This window comes from Mercenaria mercenaria, chromosome 3 (assembly GCF_021730395.1).
Source record: "Mercenaria mercenaria strain notata chromosome 3, MADL_Memer_1, whole genome shotgun sequence".
NCBI classification, from domain to species: domain Eukaryota; kingdom Metazoa; phylum Mollusca; class Bivalvia; order Venerida; family Veneridae; genus Mercenaria; species Mercenaria mercenaria.
In genome coordinates, this window is record NC_069363.1 from 38116509 (window position 1) to 38133045 (window position 16537).

General features: G+C 35.8%; 2 protein-coding genes across 2 annotated transcripts; one reads left to right on the plus strand and one right to left on the minus strand.

Annotated features, from left to right (window-relative positions):
- Window positions 1–219: 219 nt before the first annotated feature.
- Window positions 220–2163, minus strand: LOC123523571 (uncharacterized). Its single transcript, XM_045301231.2, has 4 exons — window positions 2006–2163; window positions 1102–1221; window positions 875–976; window positions 220–393 (listed from the first exon to the last, which is right to left on the minus strand). Exons 1-4 carry the CDS (start codon window positions 2051–2053, stop codon window positions 271–273), a joined length of 393 nt encoding a protein of 130 aa, XP_045157166.1. The 5' UTR covers window positions 2054–2163; the 3' UTR covers window positions 220–270.
- Window positions 2164–10832: 8669 nt separating this feature from the next.
- On the plus strand, window positions 10833–14582 carry LOC123536326 (uncharacterized). The gene is made up of 3 exons (XM_053538229.1): window positions 10833–11165; window positions 12839–12981; window positions 13545–14582. The coding sequence occupies exons 1-3, from the start codon at window positions 11077–11079 to the stop codon at window positions 13742–13744; spliced, it is 432 nt and encodes a 143-aa protein (XP_053394204.1). The 5' UTR covers window positions 10833–11076; the 3' UTR covers window positions 13745–14582.
- Window positions 14583–16537: the final 1955 nt, after the last annotated feature.

Here is a 16537-nt window from a genome sequence, read left to right on the forward strand (position 1 = left end):
TTTCAGCACATGAATGCTTTTGTCACTAGATGACCCAATTTGTATTTTGAGGGAAGGTCAAGTTCAAAGTCATGGTGACCGAGACTGTAAATGCTTTTCAATCAACAGCTGGAGAACTACTGGGTATCAAGTCACCAAACTTGATGGAATGTTGTCATGCCTGTGGAAAGATGCTTATGGTCAATGCCTTTACTGTAATTAACAAGAATGAACACTATCATGTATTGATATTTTATTGTGAGCACTAAGAAGTGCACGTTATTTCCTTGACTATACAATAGTTTCCTTGTAATAATGATCGACGTGTCCACACGAATGAGCCACCTGGGCGCTCAGCTGGTCTTTGGTTACCTCAGTAACAGAGGCTGTGCTCAGAGTACTTAACAGTTTCAACTGAAATATATTCATACATATCATGAAAGGTTATCTGTAATAAGCGTTTGAGTATTTGTGATCTCATTTTAAATGTTATTTCGAATAGACGTACAATCTTCAGAGATCGATTCCTGCATGAAACAAAAAAAAACGAGCATTCTAATACTTCCCGAAAAAAGTAACGAAAAAACACGATTCGATACCTGCTAAAAATCCAGACACCCATAGCAAATAAACAAAACTTACCTTCATGGCCCTTGTGCCCGCCCCAATACTGGCATATAAGATATTTACCTGAACAGCCCTATTACCAGCATAGACAAAGAATTAACTACCATCACAACCCTGTTACCAGCATAGAACATGAACAAGCTAAGTCCACTGCCCCGATACCGGCATAAAAAAAAACTACTTCCACTGCCCCGATACCGGTGTAGAAAATGAACAAACTTTAAGCTCTCTAGGTCTGACAACGGAATAGAAAATGAACAAACCTTACCTCAACAGCCCTGATACCGGCGTCAGTGTGTATTGCGCCTCTCTCAGAATCCGATAGACTAAAGATGTAACACTTTTTGCCTGTTGCAACCAACATCATATGCTGCAAAAAGCCAATGAATTCAAGTAGTCATGAGTCTTTTGTTAAAGCATGTGTACGATTTCAGATTGAAAAAAAAATACTCGATTGTTTTAATAAGTATATCACTATTTTAATAAGCATCTTACCGAATGTGATTCGTATATGAATCTGAAGTTCTCGTGCTCAGCCGGTTCACGTGTGGGTCCAGAATGTGCATGGTGAGTTCCGGTGTGATGATGGTGTGGTGCTTTCGTCGTTGTCAATGACTGGAAAAAATGAGCTGCGCCATGAGAAAACCAACATAGTGCATTCGCGACCAGCATGGATCCAGACCAGACTGCGCTTCTGGTCAGGATCAATGCTGGTCGCTTTCAAAGCCTATTGCAATTGGAGAAACCGTTAGCGAACAGCATGGATCCTGACCAGACTGCGCGGATGCGCAGGCTGGTCTGGATCCATGCTGGTCGCAAATGCACTATGTTGGTTTTCTCATGGTGCGGCTCAAATGTGTTTAGAAGTTTTAAAGAACCATCTGGTCAGATTTATTTCGAAATTCTACATTCTTTAGTGATTCATGTTACGCGGCCGTTGTTTTGATTTTATATAAACATTCGACTGTTGTAAATTCATTGATTTATTCAAAACTAGGTTACCAGCGCAAATGTTTTATCTAAAATGACGCTTATGATTTGAAAAATGACGACTCTGTTTGCAAAGTGTCCCGCTGAAACATAGCGGCAAATAACGTGACATTTATTGACGGCAATGTCGCTGTGTCTTGTAGAAGAAAGGAGCTTCGAAATTAGCACAGATCTCGCAAGTGATGTTCCAAAATTTGTACAGGAAGAACTGTTTTTTCTTTCTAATAGATGGTTCGAACACTTCCGAAAACCCTAAGCAAAATTTCCAGAAAGAAAAAAATTCATGTAAAATATATCCCAAAGGCATTTACCGATGACAAAGCAGTATATCAAATTGGTCATATTTTTTCATACAAGTTTTGCAGAAAACAGATTACAAATATAAAATTAGTAAAGTGTCATTTCTTACCGTGACGTAAGCCACACAAAGCAGGCCTATCACAACTGTGCGAATCATCTTTTTTTTCCAAACGTCCAGTACCGACTACAGGAATATCAACACTGTACAGCATACAAGAAAGCCGATCAATTCTTATCTGAACACTGACCTGGCGATTAACATTTCCTAAAACGGGAATAGCACGGCATGATTTTGCTTATCGTTTCAAAATGCACCTTTCGTACTTCACTTGTAGACCTTGCGATTATTCCGGTTTAAACAGGAGTATCCCCGGACAAGGAGTTCTACGTGACAATTTGATAAAAGACATTGTGTCTGAAATCTTTCGTCCTCCGTCTCTAATTCATGTAGAGTAGTTGGCAGCGTGTTAGTACGGGTACAGGAACGCTGGTTAGGCTAATCGCACGTCGTTACATAACTGAAATAATGTTGAAAAGCGGAGCTAAACCAGAAAAAAAATAAACATTTTTTATGAGGACTCCTTTTTTTCTGAAATAAGGAAATATTAGACTGTCAGAGCTAGATAGGAAGGCTTCTCACTAAGTAGTTCGTCTAAATAAAGGGGTAGACAACAGTTTTATTACAAAGTGAAAATATGTTATCAGTAATTGCTCAAAAAATGTTCATTCAGTGTTGAAAATAAGGAATACTGTACCATATAATACTATTATATTTTCAATTCCCTGTGATGTATTTCTACATACATGTCGCAAACGCAGCCACTTTTCCCCGTCAAATCAAAACTCTATATTAGTGTAGTGTATGACAAAGGGCGTAGACGAGGAACGGTGGGTGTGGGTGGGGCTGCGACAGGGCAAACGCAACCCACTTTTTCGTCAAAGTTTGCAAATTTTATTCCATTTCTGTATTTTCTCGCTTCGCTCACCAACTTGCATAATCTAATACTTTAGTATGTACATTGTCATTTACCCAACAGTATGTATATATTTCATGATGTTATAATAATTATGCCATTTACTATAGTGACGTCACTTAATTACATTCTGATTTTTCTCTAAGGCAAACTGCCATGTGATCGAACAGCCGTGATACCTGCAAACAAATTAGCAAACCCTGTTACTTGCCTATAAATAAAAAAAGAAGACCTTTACCTCGACAGCCCTGATCCCGATGTTAGTGTGTATTGAGGTTTTCTCTGAATCCGATAATGCAAATATATTTAACATTTCAAAGTCACTTTGTGCGTCGTTTTTTTTTTAAAAAAAACGGACGTATTATGTGATGGTGCGTACGTCTTGCCGTCCGTCCGTCTGTTCGTCATATTTCGTGTCCAGAACATAACTCAAATAACCATTCAAGGTATGGACTCTAAGCTTGGCGTAATAGTAGATTACGATGAGACAATGTGCAAAACACATGAACCAGGTCGGTAAAATCAAAGGTCAAGGTCACAGATGGAGCTCAAAGTTTTTACTCTCATATTTCGTGTCCAGAGCATAACTTGGTAACTATTCAAGGTATACAGGTAGTTGCATCGAGGCGATGTGCAGGGTGAAGGTCAAAGTCATAGCAAGGTCAAATCTGTCTGTCATATTTTTGTGTCCAATCAAGGTATTGACTTCAAGCTTGGCATATAGGTAGGTGGCTATGCGACGATATGCATAATGCATGAACTTAGTCAATAGGTTAGAGAACACTAATTGTTTTCCCATAGACTCCTATTATAACATTATGGCGTGTACGGCCTTCCATAAATCGAGCCATGCATATCTAAGCATATCTTTTTCAAGAATTATCTTAGTTCCACCAAAATATCGGAAGAAAAAGATATAAATTGTGGTACTTATTAGCCCCCTAATTAGGCTTATGACTGGGAGGCGCCTGTCAGGGAAACAATGTTAATCTATAAAAGTTAAATGGTAAAAAGATAAAGACAAAAAGTAGAGTGCAAGAGTTAAAAATAAAAAACTGCATCATATGAGCTAGGGAATGACCGTCGCCAGTCTCTCGGTAAAGATACTGAGGCGGCTGGGACTAGACTGGATATAGCCAGGGAAACTGTTCCAGTAACGTTTAGTTCTAGGAAAGAAAGAGTTTAGTCGAAGTTCGAGACTCTGGTATGAAGAAGTTTAAATTTCTAGTAGGTATGGGGTGATAATGATCAAACAAAAACTAGCTAGAGTTATGTTTTATACAGGAATTTACTGAGAGTTATTGACCCTTTAATGTTCTCATGTTTTCCAGTAGAGATCATTTATCATTTGTGTTTACACAGCTGGTAATCATAGTTGTTACAGACGTACCTTGTCGCAGCTCTCTGGACAGATACGATCTTATAGGCAATATGTTTCTGCCAGGGGTGCCAAACAACTGAGCACTGAGTACTTAACTTGACGTATAACATATGTTGTGTAGGCAGCTTCTATGACCTTTGGTGTTTCTTTGAATTTTTAGCTTTAACTGCGATGTTGTTTATATGCTGCGTCGAGTTTAAATCCTTAAATATGGTCACTGCTAGATATTTAGCTGAGTCAGCGGTCTTATACGGAATCCTGTTTCCGCCATCGACTTTTCGACTAGACAGAAACGCGAAAACTTGAAATTAAGCATCTAATTTATACTTTTCTTGCTATAAATTTACCGCGAAAAGTCGAAATCTTGAAGTTTTTGACCCGACAATTGTCGTGCAAACGTCAACTTTTCGACCTAGAATCAAGCGCGAAAAGTAGAAATTAAGAGAGCTAATTTCAACTTCTCGTGCTAAGATATTTCCTCGAAAAGTTGAAAAGTCGAAGTTTGTAACGCGACAATTGTCGTGCAAATTTCAACTTATCGACTGAATTTGTAGGGCGAAAAGTATAAATTAAAGTCTTAACTTCTACTTTTCGTGCCAGTTCTTTGGCCGATAATTTCGCGATATTATCGCTTAAATTTCGACTTTTCGTTGTAGGACTAATTTGAGTGAGCATAACCCTACACCGGTAAGAGGTGTCTTGGTAAAAAACTGTATACTATCACCGTTTTTCGAAATGTCGTTGGAAGAAGACATTCGGCATTATTTTATGCAGAATCATACATACAGGGAAATATTGGTACTTTTACACCTGGAAAAGAATGTCAGTATCAGGTAAGCTTCATAATATGAAATTAGGCGCTGCCTACCTGACGGGAAAACCTAGTCATACGGATTCTTTCTTCTTTCTGCATAAAGTGTTCCTTCTGATATTTTCAGTTTTGACTGTAAGCCTAGTGGTTTTGCTCTTGTTATATTACATAATATATTTTAAACTGTTCAGTATACCCCCTTCGGTACATACCTACACTCGGTGCCATGCGCCCTTTAACGATCATGCCTTTGCTCTCAGTTTGTTTCTCTAATACAAATTTCTGAATCCAGGAATGCACAGTTTCTTTTCAGTTCATTTCTTACAAATAGTTTTTAAAAAAGACCAAAATAAAAACACAAAACCGCTAATCGCTCTCAAGCAATAAACATCACAAACTGTATGTTATCTTTACATTTCTTTGACTATCAAATACTATATGATAGACCCACAGTATATTTCTGCTTCAACATAATTAATGGTCTCAGATTTGCCTGTCGTGATATGTCTAAAAAAATACTCTAAAATGTGACTTATTATTTATCACACGATAAAGTCTGTAAGTTCTTGATGAAGTCAGCTGCTGAAAGTACAAATGTACTTTGATACGGTCGCCAGGAAGGAAAGCAGCATTTTAAATATGATACGACGCACAACAATGGCATCATATGGACTTGTAATAGCTTAAATGTAAAGGCAAGTCATCTACAAACATATCCATATATGGTATAGGTAGGTACCTGGGGTGTAGAGACTCGAAGAAGGGTCAAAATCTAACATAGTGTCATTGTCAACTGAAATTCCGTATAAATTACAATAATAATAATAATAAAAATAGGACAGGTATCAGAAAATGACGAAACTTGTTATATGCGGTAGGGTGCTGGCCAAGACTAAGCTGCCCTGACCCGTGGAGCTCTGAGAATTGCTCCAATGGTGTCATTGGACTGAGTAAAGGTAGTGCTTGGGCTTTCAGGACTTCATTGACTGCTCTAACAAGTCAATATTTTGAGAATTTTACCTGAATTTGACCTGTGACCTTGACCCCTAGTTGACCGGATACGAACCGGACGTGGCCACTTTTCTCTAGGTATTGGCTTGCCCTTTGCAACAAAGTATCATGTATTAAAATCAGACATCAGGTTATGAAGATATAGCTCCTCAGACAAGGACCACCCCTGTATTTAATATATGAAGAAGTATGTATATTTTCACGAAAAATGATACATTTTGAGACGGTCCTCCGACGAAACCGTCGGTGGTAAAATTATACAAATTACGTATCCGTTTAGACAATGTTAAAATTATATTTATAAAAGTAATACCATTTAAATATCTTGTGTTTGGAACATTCTACAATTTTTTGAAGTTAATGAAAAAAACGGACATTTTACGTACGGAAATACAGCTTTTATCCTAAATTACGTACAGACGGATGAACAGATGTTGTCTTTTTTGTCACAAACATTCAGATTTTGTCATTTTCTTTCAAAACAAGTTTTTATTTGCAGTTATTTACCCAAAATAAATCTGTTATAAGCACTTTTTCCTTATTTTACTGGTAATGTTTTAAGCCAAAAATGGCAAACCCGACAGCGAGCCCATCGGGGAAGAACATTTGTTTTTAATATTCGATTTGACAATACTACTTCTTAAAAGAAATTTCAGTTTGATACCTTACTTTTACCGCTTTTAATGATAAATTGAAATTGATGAATTGTTAAAAAAAATGCCACAAAGATTAGGCGTTTTCTTTAGTGAACACCGCTATTTATTCAAGTGAACACCAGTTGACGCACGACAATGCGATACGACATCGCGACAATGTCGTTTGTCGTATCGCATTTTCGCGCGTCGTATCATATTGTTGTGATGTCGTATTGCATTGTCGTGTTCTGTATTACGATGTCGCATCGTGCTATTGACGACAATGCGACACGACATCGCGACAATGTCGTTTGAGAATGTACGGAAACGTTTATGGGCCTCGCAATGTCGTGTAAGATAACGCAGATATCGACATATTTTCGCGAGAAATCAACATATTATCATAACAAGTCGTTATATTTTATTGACATATTGCATTCATTTTTTCAATGTTTAATCATTTTTTCTCGAGATCCGCGTAAGCTGTAATGATACCTCGACATATTATGTCGATATAAACCATCCATTTCTTGATTTTCTAACGCAAGTTCTCGACTTTACCCGACTATATGTATACAAAGTCACTTCAATGACAGTGAGCAGGGATGTAGGAAAGGTGTGTTTGGTTATGATTCAGTATGTATGCGTGGATCAGGGGACTCGTCAAGCAGATTATACGAATACACAATGAACATAAACATAAAATAAAAACGTGTAGTATCTCTAGACAAAAATGTGGATTCACAGTATAGGCAGTTTACGAGTATTTAGGCACCAAATTTTCACTCGGCGGATCATTTGCCTTTCTATAAAGAGACTCGGCAGAGCTGCATGTAATAGCAAGACTAAAAATTTATTTCTGGATTACTGCAATTTGTAAGTGCCTTAATGCTACTCGTTGACAGGTAGTATGAAGCAGAGAATAACTGCATACACAGTTTGGTTTGTCTGTGAACAAATAACATATCACTAGCACATAACACATTTTTATCAACCTTTTCTGAGTGCATGTTCTTTCAAAAACAGCAACAACTAACAAATTAAATAGATAAAGAAAATTAGAAAAAATAAGTCTCACAGTAAAATATCCACAGTTTTACTTTCACAACAGACGTCCGTCAGGTGTTGTGAAAGTGAGACAATTCTTTGATTTTTTTTCTATTTTTATGGATTTCATAAATGAACACCAAGACACTTTTATATTAAATAACAAAAATGTTTTTCATAAAGTAGATCTAGGTTAAACATGGATTTCGTAATAAAAAGTAAATATTCAAATTTTTAAAAAAAAATACAATGATTATGTTTCATGAATGTATTTTATTAAAGAACGTTCGAAAATAACAACACTTTCTTAAACTAAAAATATAAACAAGTTTTAATATTTTTATGAAGTACATCTAGAATACAGTCGAATTTCTTTAAAAAGATGATTAAGGGAAATAAATAAATAAAATGTTGAGTATTAAGACTGCTTGGGTTTCCTAAATATCTGTTGCATTGCATTTGGCGGACCAATGTGTTTGTAACACTATCTGCTCTCTATGTCATCTCACATGGATTAGGAACTTACATACTATAAGTGGTCAGCTTGAATAGTGTATACTTTTCCATCGATAATTTCTACATGTTTTATTCATGACAGGAAATATGGAACTTGTTTCTTTTTTGTGTACATTCATATATCTTTTGTGTGTTGTCAGAATTTAAAGGAATTATGGTAACGTTACTGTTGTTTTTAGGAACCGCTTTTTTAACACATCCCGCTCCCAGAAATTGCAAACTAAGTGCTGATTTATAGTTGTAAAAGTACAGTCTAACCTGCCCTACAGTCACTTTATATTGGCGGTAAGCCAGGCTTCTAGGAACAGGGTCAGTGCAACAATTCCCGAAATAATTTCCAAAATTGCGTTTATTCTACTGATTGAACTTCCAGCTAGTTGATTTGTCTTACTAGCATGGTATTGGAAATGTCCACCCAATATGAAAATACTTCGTACGGGCCTGTAAACCCAAATTCCATATTTCTAAAGAGAGCAATTACTATATATTACGAGAACTCACTTTAGTAAATCAAGAAAGGGTCGTTTCATATCGTCATTATATGTCGAAACATTTTTATAGTTTACGCGGATCACGAGAAAAAGTGGTTAAACATTGGAAAAATGAATGCAATATGTCAATAAAATATATCGACTTGTTGTGATAATATGTTGATTTCTCGCGATATTATGTCGATATTTGCGTTATCTAAAGCGACATTGCAAGGTCCATAAACGTTTCCGTAAGAATGTCATGTGTCGTATCGCATTGTCGTGCGTCGCTAAAATGCAGGACACGATGCGCTACAATGCGATACGAAGCGCGACAATGCGATACGACGGACAACAACGTGACGCGGTACTGCAACATATCGTGCCAAAATTGCCAACTCAACGCACGACACTGCGAAGCGACATCGCGACATTTTGACGAATGTCATATTGCATTGTCTCGCGTCGTATTTCATTGTTGTGTGTCGTATCGCATTGTCCCGTGTTGTATCGCATTGTCGTGATGTGGTATCGCAATGTCGTGCATCGCCTTTGAGGGGCGAGGGACAACATTTCACATGGCACTAACAGGATTCCGTAGCTAACTGATAGCAAACAAGACTCACACACCAAGCTTAAAAGCCCACATGTCCATCAGCCGTGCATGCCATGATATTTAATTAGTTTAAAAAGATAAATGCTGTCGGGTGCAAACAATTCAACACCATTGAATTATTTGAATAAAATTGATATCGAATTCATGTAAACAGTAGTACAGTAGTAGATATGAGGAATGCATTTTTTATATTAAGAAATAGTAATGTTTTATAGATCTATCTACTAGTATATAAAAAAGAAGAAAGAAAAAAAAAACAATGTGCACAAAGTAAATGTACATTGTTTCATTTCAGAGACATATAGATCATATATTTATATGTCTGTGATTGTTTCAATACCTTCATGTATTTTACAGATTCATAACACATGATTTAAAACTGTGATAATATATATTCCGAAATTATTTTTTTTAATTTAAACTTTTATTATTTTAACGCTTAGATTAGAAATGTAACACACATAATTATTTGAAAAATCCTCTTATTTTGTGACATATACATCACATAAAATTACAAGTTAGGGAACTTCATTAGAATATGTATTTGAGTAATAACCTCTAATAAGGTGTGATTTACATAATACCATGAAAAGTAAGTTTGATGAACCGGCAGTATAAATTAAGTTTTATTTAATGTATTACAGTCTTAGAAGTCTTGAGAAAATTCTTCGTAGCCTTGGTTTGAGAAGAAGGAGAACTTTGGTTGTGCCCAGAGTTCAGGCAGCATTAATGGTATATACTTTTATCTGTTTTCTGTGTTTTGTTTAAAAAAGATGATCTTGACATGCTTGAAGGCTTTGAAACCTATATAGCTAATGGCTACTTGTTGACTCTGCTATTTTTAAGCCGCAGTGAAATTGCCAGCTATTAATTATCCAATATGTGAAAACATCAGATTCTGGTTCTATCCTTAGGTGTACTATTTGTCTAAAAAAAAATTGATAGCCATTTTTTATACCACTTGTACCAAAGTACCAAATGCATAATAGTAACTTTCAACAAAGGATGGTAACCATTATCACATACTAGTCAGACAAAATTCACAAGAAATAGTCATGTGATTGCTAAATAAATTTACTCACAAACTAGTTCAGAAACACTTTTAGAGAAATGTGTGCCTGATGGAAATACCTTATTTTACAATAACACACATCACAGGAAAATGGGCAATTTTGAGCCTTGTCCAAGATCTGTCTGAAGTTGTGAAAGCTGACCATACCCATATTATACATGTAATTCTTTTTGTTCTTTACTTTTTTATTCAAAACCAATTTATATTTTTCTTGTCATTGCATAATAATCTCTGTACATGTACAGATATGGTAAATGGACTGATATATTTTAGCCACTTAATGACTCGACTTGTAAACAAACATATAAAATGGACGCTTGCAGTGGTTTGGTTGATTACTGGGTCTGTGCCACATTAGACTGGCCAAATAAGCACTGCTGGCTTGATGCATACTTGTAGGTACTTGTCTATGATTCATTATGGAAGTGCATATCAAGACTGATAACTCAACAGCAATTAGGAATGAGTACTAAGCTAATAGGTAGACCTTTTGCCTTCCCAACAATGTTAATGTTTATCATGGAACTTTTTTCAGTCATCAAGAATAATGTATGTTGACTGTTTAAACCTACCAAGTTTGAAGCAAGGATAGTGGAATTTTAAATTGTTTTTATAATTTCTAGAGAATCGAGTCGTGGTGGAGGCTAATGCGGCAAATGGGAATAGGCTACTGGATTGACTATTTCAAAAATCTGGATGACAATGGGGTATTGTCCACTGAAAGTCCAGTTCATGTGTGAGTATTTTCTCAACCATAGTATAATGCACAAAGTGTATAAATAATTATTGACAAATATGCAGGTAAGAAACCTCAACAAGAAGATGTACAGATATTTTCGCAAATAGTGTTAAAAGTAACTTATTTAAGCTCTACTTAGATGATAGTGTGTGGGAGTTACTTATATAATAATAGTGTGAAGAATTTCCAATGAAATCGGATTTTCTCATTGTTTCTTGATTTCAAGGGCAGATAACTCAAAAGCAAGGATGGCGACCTATATTTTTTATTTCATTTTCTCTCTGTGTAGGAAATTTTTCACACTATTACATGTATTATATAGGGATCTCCCAGACTTTTTTTGTGTGTGTTTTTTATAAATTTTTGTGTACACGTGTGTACTTTGTGACGTTACTTGGCAACGCCACATTTTCATTATGTCTGCCGTAACGATTTTACATGAAACCGGTTGTTAGACGAAATACATATTAAAAACGCATTTGATGTTTTTTTTATCATTTTTAGCTCGACTATTCTAAGAATAGGGAAGCTATCCTACTCGCCCCGGCGTCGGCGTGAGCGTTAGCGTGAGCGTCACACAAATGTTAAAGTTTGCGTACCACCCCAAATATTTTCAAAGTCCATTGAGATATTGCTTTCATATTTTGCATACTTGTTTTCCATCATGACCCCATTCTGTAAACAGGAGCAGACAACTCTATCAAGTATTTTGACTGAATTATGGCCCCTTTTCGACTTAGAATATGCTTATTGTAATGTTGAAGTTTTACTCATAGCTTATATTATACTATCAAGCACTGAGAATAGTCGAGCGCGCTGTCAACTGACAGCTCTTGTTTATATATATACACACACATGTTCATAAATATTTGAACTGATTGTATAAATTAATACAATTAATGGGTGTTTTAGCTCACCTGTCACACAGTGACAAGGTAAGCCTTTGTGATCACATTTTGTCGTTCCTCCGTCCGTGTGTGCGTCCGTGCGTAAACAATCGATGTCTGCGCTGTAGTGGCCACAATTCTTCTTCAATTTTCACCAAACCTGGTCAGAAGTTGTGTCTGGATGATATCTAGGTCAAGTTCGAATATGGGTCAGATGGGGTAAAAAAAAAAGCTAGGTCACACGGTCACGAAGTACATTGAAAATTAGCTTTTTAATGCTGTAGCGGCTACAATTTTGATTAGATTTTCAACAAACCTGGTCAGAAGTTGCTTCTAGGTGTGTTCTAGGTCTTTGTTTAAATATTTGTCATGTCTTGTCTAAAACTAGGTCATGGAGTCACTTAATACATTAAAAAAAGCCTTTAAACACTCTAGCAGCTACAATTTTCATTGGAATTTCACCAAACCTGCTCATAAATTGCTTCTAGATGATCTCTAGGTAAAGTTCGAATATGGGTCATGTTGGGTCTAAAACTAGGTCACAGGTTTACTATGTACATTATAAAATAGCCTGTGAACGCTCTAGCGGCTACAATTTTCGATGGATTTTCACCAAACTTGGTTAAATGCGACATCTAGGTGATACGTAGATCGATCAAGTGTCAAAAAATCGGACACATGGTTACTTAGTACATTGAAAAAATGAAACAGTCTACTTCAACAGGTGAGCGACCTTAAGATCATCTATGATGACCCTCTTGTTTTGTTACCCATTTTTTTCAGGGAGTGTCTGAGGTTTTGTTTTACGAAGTTGCTTCAGAAAGAACTTGATGAATTGAGAGAACAGTGGAACTTGCATCGTGTTAGAACTTCGTCAAGTTTTGCTGGAAAGCCAAACCTGCTCTATCACCACCCAGAACTTTTTGGTTAGTTGTTCAGTTCCTTCGTTCCTACATGAACAGAATGAAACATAAAGAAGCAGTACTGTACATACTTAATTATAATTAGCAGATTTTTTTTTTACCGTATCTCAACTTCACGGTCCAATAATCATAGTAATTATTGCTTTATTTTTTTAAGATCTAATAGGACATAGTTCATTACTTTTAATATATCGCTAGTTAAGTTGTCTTAGGGATAAATTTAACCTGGAATATACATGTCTGATGATGGTGGACAATTGAACCAAATTATGTCATAATTTATGACAGTCTAGACAAGTTCTGTTTAATGCAAAATTGACCTATAACCTTTATATGTGCATTTGAAGTATGGACCTAGGACTTAAGCAAGACACATGGTCTCATTTCGGTGAGCATTTGTGCCAAGTAATTGCAAAGTCCTTAATTGCGTAAGAGATACAGTTTTTACAAAGTGATCTGGGCACACACTGTTAGCAAGTTTCTGAAGGTCTTTATATTGTGTCACTGTGCAACAAGTATTGATGGCAATTTTGCCACTCATTCAAGGTTGTTTTTTTATTTTTAAGGTGCAAGAGACTACAAATTTCCAGTAGAGTTTGAGGATATTGATGCTCTAGAAAGATTCACTGTTAGGACACCACAGTATGGTTGTCTTGATGCGTATGTTGAAGAATTTCAAATCCTTCTTGAAAGGAATGGAAAGGAAATGCCAGAAACCTGTCATGAAGCTATAACCCTTTATTTATGGTTAATACAACAAATCTGAAATTGTAATCTTTGTCCTGCAAGCATGGCTTGAGTTTGAGGAGGATATGTAGCAAAGATCAAGAGCTAAGTAAAGCAAACTTTATAGCTCATGAAAAGAGCAACAACATTGTCATACATTTTAGATACTAGTAGCATAAATATTGGAAATGTAATTGCTAGAAATATACCAGATCACTCTTTTTTTCTTTGGAAAATCAATGTAAATGTTGGATTGCATTCACAGGCTCACTGCATGCCATCGCAAAGTTATGACAATTCCAACTTCAGTAATATCCCAGGAAATTTTCTGTCTGACCAAAGTATAGTTACACAGTTAAATGACCTAATAGCTAAACTAGTAACTAGCCTGAGAATGCAGTCGGACATAGATGTTGCATACAACCAATGGTGTGATATTGTTAAGTCAGAAATGTATGAGAAAATACCTTTTATAACCATTTATAGTAATAACATTTTATCTTGTTCCAAATATAGAACGTTTAAACCTTGGTGGAATGATAAATCGTCTGATCTGTGGCGAAATGTTCATACAGCAGAAAGAAATTGGTTAAATTGTTCTTCCAAATCTTTGAAAAATGATTTTAAGCATGTATATGTTAATGTTAAAGAACAATTTGATAGAGAGGTACAACGTTCTATAAGGTTTTATTGGTATAAAACACAAAATAATATTTTATCTGATCTACATTGTGATAGTAACCAGTTTTGGAAAACAATGGGCAAAACAGGTATTGCAAATGAAAAAAGTAAGACTATACCTATGCAGGTAGCTGATATTGTAACTGACAATGTTTTAGATACTGATATGTGTTTTAGAAGTAAAGAAAGCAGAACAGCGTCTGGTTTTGATATGTTACCATGAGAGGTTTTAAAGAATGATACTTCAATTTTTATTTTGCATAGTCTATTCAATACATGTTTTAAAACTGGTCAGGTTCTAGCACTCTGGTCAAAAACTATTATAAACCCAATACCAAAGTCATCTTCTAATGATCCTAGAAACCCTATGTCATATAGAGGTATATCATTGGTCTGTTCTATTAGATATACATACCTTGGTTTAACCTTAACTGAACATCTTGATTTAAACATTACAGCCAAGATGGTCGCTCAGAGTGCTGGCCGTGCCCTGGGACTACTCATTGCCAAGTACAAAAGCTTTGTTGGGTTACCTTATGATGTTTATACAAAATTGTATTATTCAAATGTGGTACCAATTATACGCTATGGAGCCGCTGTTTGGGGTGCAAGAAGATTTTCCTGTATCAATGCAATACACCACAGGGCTATGAGATTTTTCCTAGGCACCGGCAAATATACACCCAATGCTGCTATACAAGGTGACATGGGTTGGCAACCTATTATTGTTGAGCAATGGAAAAATATATGTTATCACTGGAACCATTGTTTACATTAACATGATTATAGAATTAACAGTAAGATTTTTCAATGGTGTTTAAGAAAAGGTAATCATAGGTGTATTCTAAAAAGTCACAAAGGTAAATAACGACATAGAATTTTGGTAATATCTTTGATAAACTTGTCACTATTGTCTACATGATGATGCACTGTAAAATGTTGCATGTAAAGTAGTCACAAGGCTTAAAATGAACATTCTGACCATGTTTCGTGAAACTCTGATAAAAAATGTGGCCTTTAAAATGGTTGCAAGGTTTTCCTCAAATTTGACATAGTGACCTAATTTTTGACCCCAGTTGACCCATATATAAACTGAACTGGATCTACATATCATCAAGAGAAACATTATGACCAAGATTCATGAAAATCCACTGAAAATTATAGCCTAATCCTACTTGACACAGATTCAAACTTGACCTAGGTATCATTAAGCTAAACATTCTGACAAAGTTTCATGAAGATCCATTGAAAAAACATAGCCTCTAGATTGGTCACAGTGTTTTCGTACTTGGTTACGTAGGTATTGACTCCACTTGACCTAGATTCAAACTCGACCTAGATATCGAGATAAACATTCTGACCTAATTACCCTTGAAAAATGTGGCATTTGCAGTGAGTGATCACAAGCAAAAGTTTATGCATGCATGGCCAACGGATAATCACAAAAGCTCAACCTGCCACTTTGCAACAGGTGAGCTAATACTAGGTAAGTACATGTAGGTCATGGTAAAGATTATTCAAGGTAATTACTGAAAAAATCATGCAGGTGTTCCGGATCTGTGATCTTGTTAAAAAACAAGAGCTGTCTGATGACAGCGCGCTCGACTATTCGAAGAATAGATTGAAGAATGGGGTCAAAATGTTTCCACAGATATTCAAACAAAAGAAATAAATAGATTAGACAAACAATGTTCCTGTATTTCTTTGATTTCGATAAGTCTTGCACTAAATAGCAATGTATGAACCAATTTCAAAGTCCAAAAAGGGCCATAATTCAGTCAAAATAGTTATGTACTCTTGCCTACAGATAGAAATCATAATGATAAACAAGTGTTTAAAGTTAAAAAACCATATGTCAAATAGTTTTGACAAAACGTGGACTTGTATGAAAACAGAACCAATTTCAAAGTCCAAATAATGCCATAATTCAGCCAAAACAGATGACAGAGTTATGTACTCTTTCCTACAGATAGAGACTATTATACTGAACAAGTGATAAAAGTTTCAAAGCCATATGTCAAACACTTCACAAAAAATATGAACTGGTACGGAAAACTTAACCAAGACTTCTAAGTCAAAAGGGGCCATAATTCAGCAAAAATCCTTGATGGAGTTATGTACTATTGCCTATACCTGGATATGGTGATGGTAA

What these genes read in the sequence shown, in the direction of transcription:
- LOC123523571 (XM_045301231.2), bottom strand. Translation starts at nt 2,053, where the DNA reads ATGATTCGCACAGTTGTGATAGGCCTGCTTTGTGTGGCTTACGTCACG. An exon ending in TTTGTGTGGCTTACGTCACG is followed by an intron (nt 1,222 to 2,005) that starts GTAAGAAATGAC and finishes CATTTTTTCCAG; the next exon opens with TCATTGACAACGACGAAAGC. An exon ending in CCGGTATCAGGGCTGTTGAG is followed by an intron (nt 394 to 874) that starts GTAAGGTTTGTT and finishes AATATATTTCAG; the next exon opens with TTGAAACTGTTAAGTACTCT.
- LOC123536326 (XM_053538229.1), top strand. Translation starts at nt 11,077, where the DNA reads ATGCGGCAAATGGGAATAGGCTACTGGATTGACTATTTCAAAAATCTG. An exon ending in ACTGAAAGTCCAGTTCATGT is followed by an intron (nt 11,166 to 12,838) that starts GTGAGTATTTTC and finishes CATTTTTTTCAG; the next exon opens with GGAGTGTCTGAGGTTTTGTT. An exon ending in TCACCACCCAGAACTTTTTG is followed by an intron (nt 12,982 to 13,544) that starts GTTAGTTGTTCA and finishes TTTATTTTTAAG; the next exon opens with GTGCAAGAGACTACAAATTT.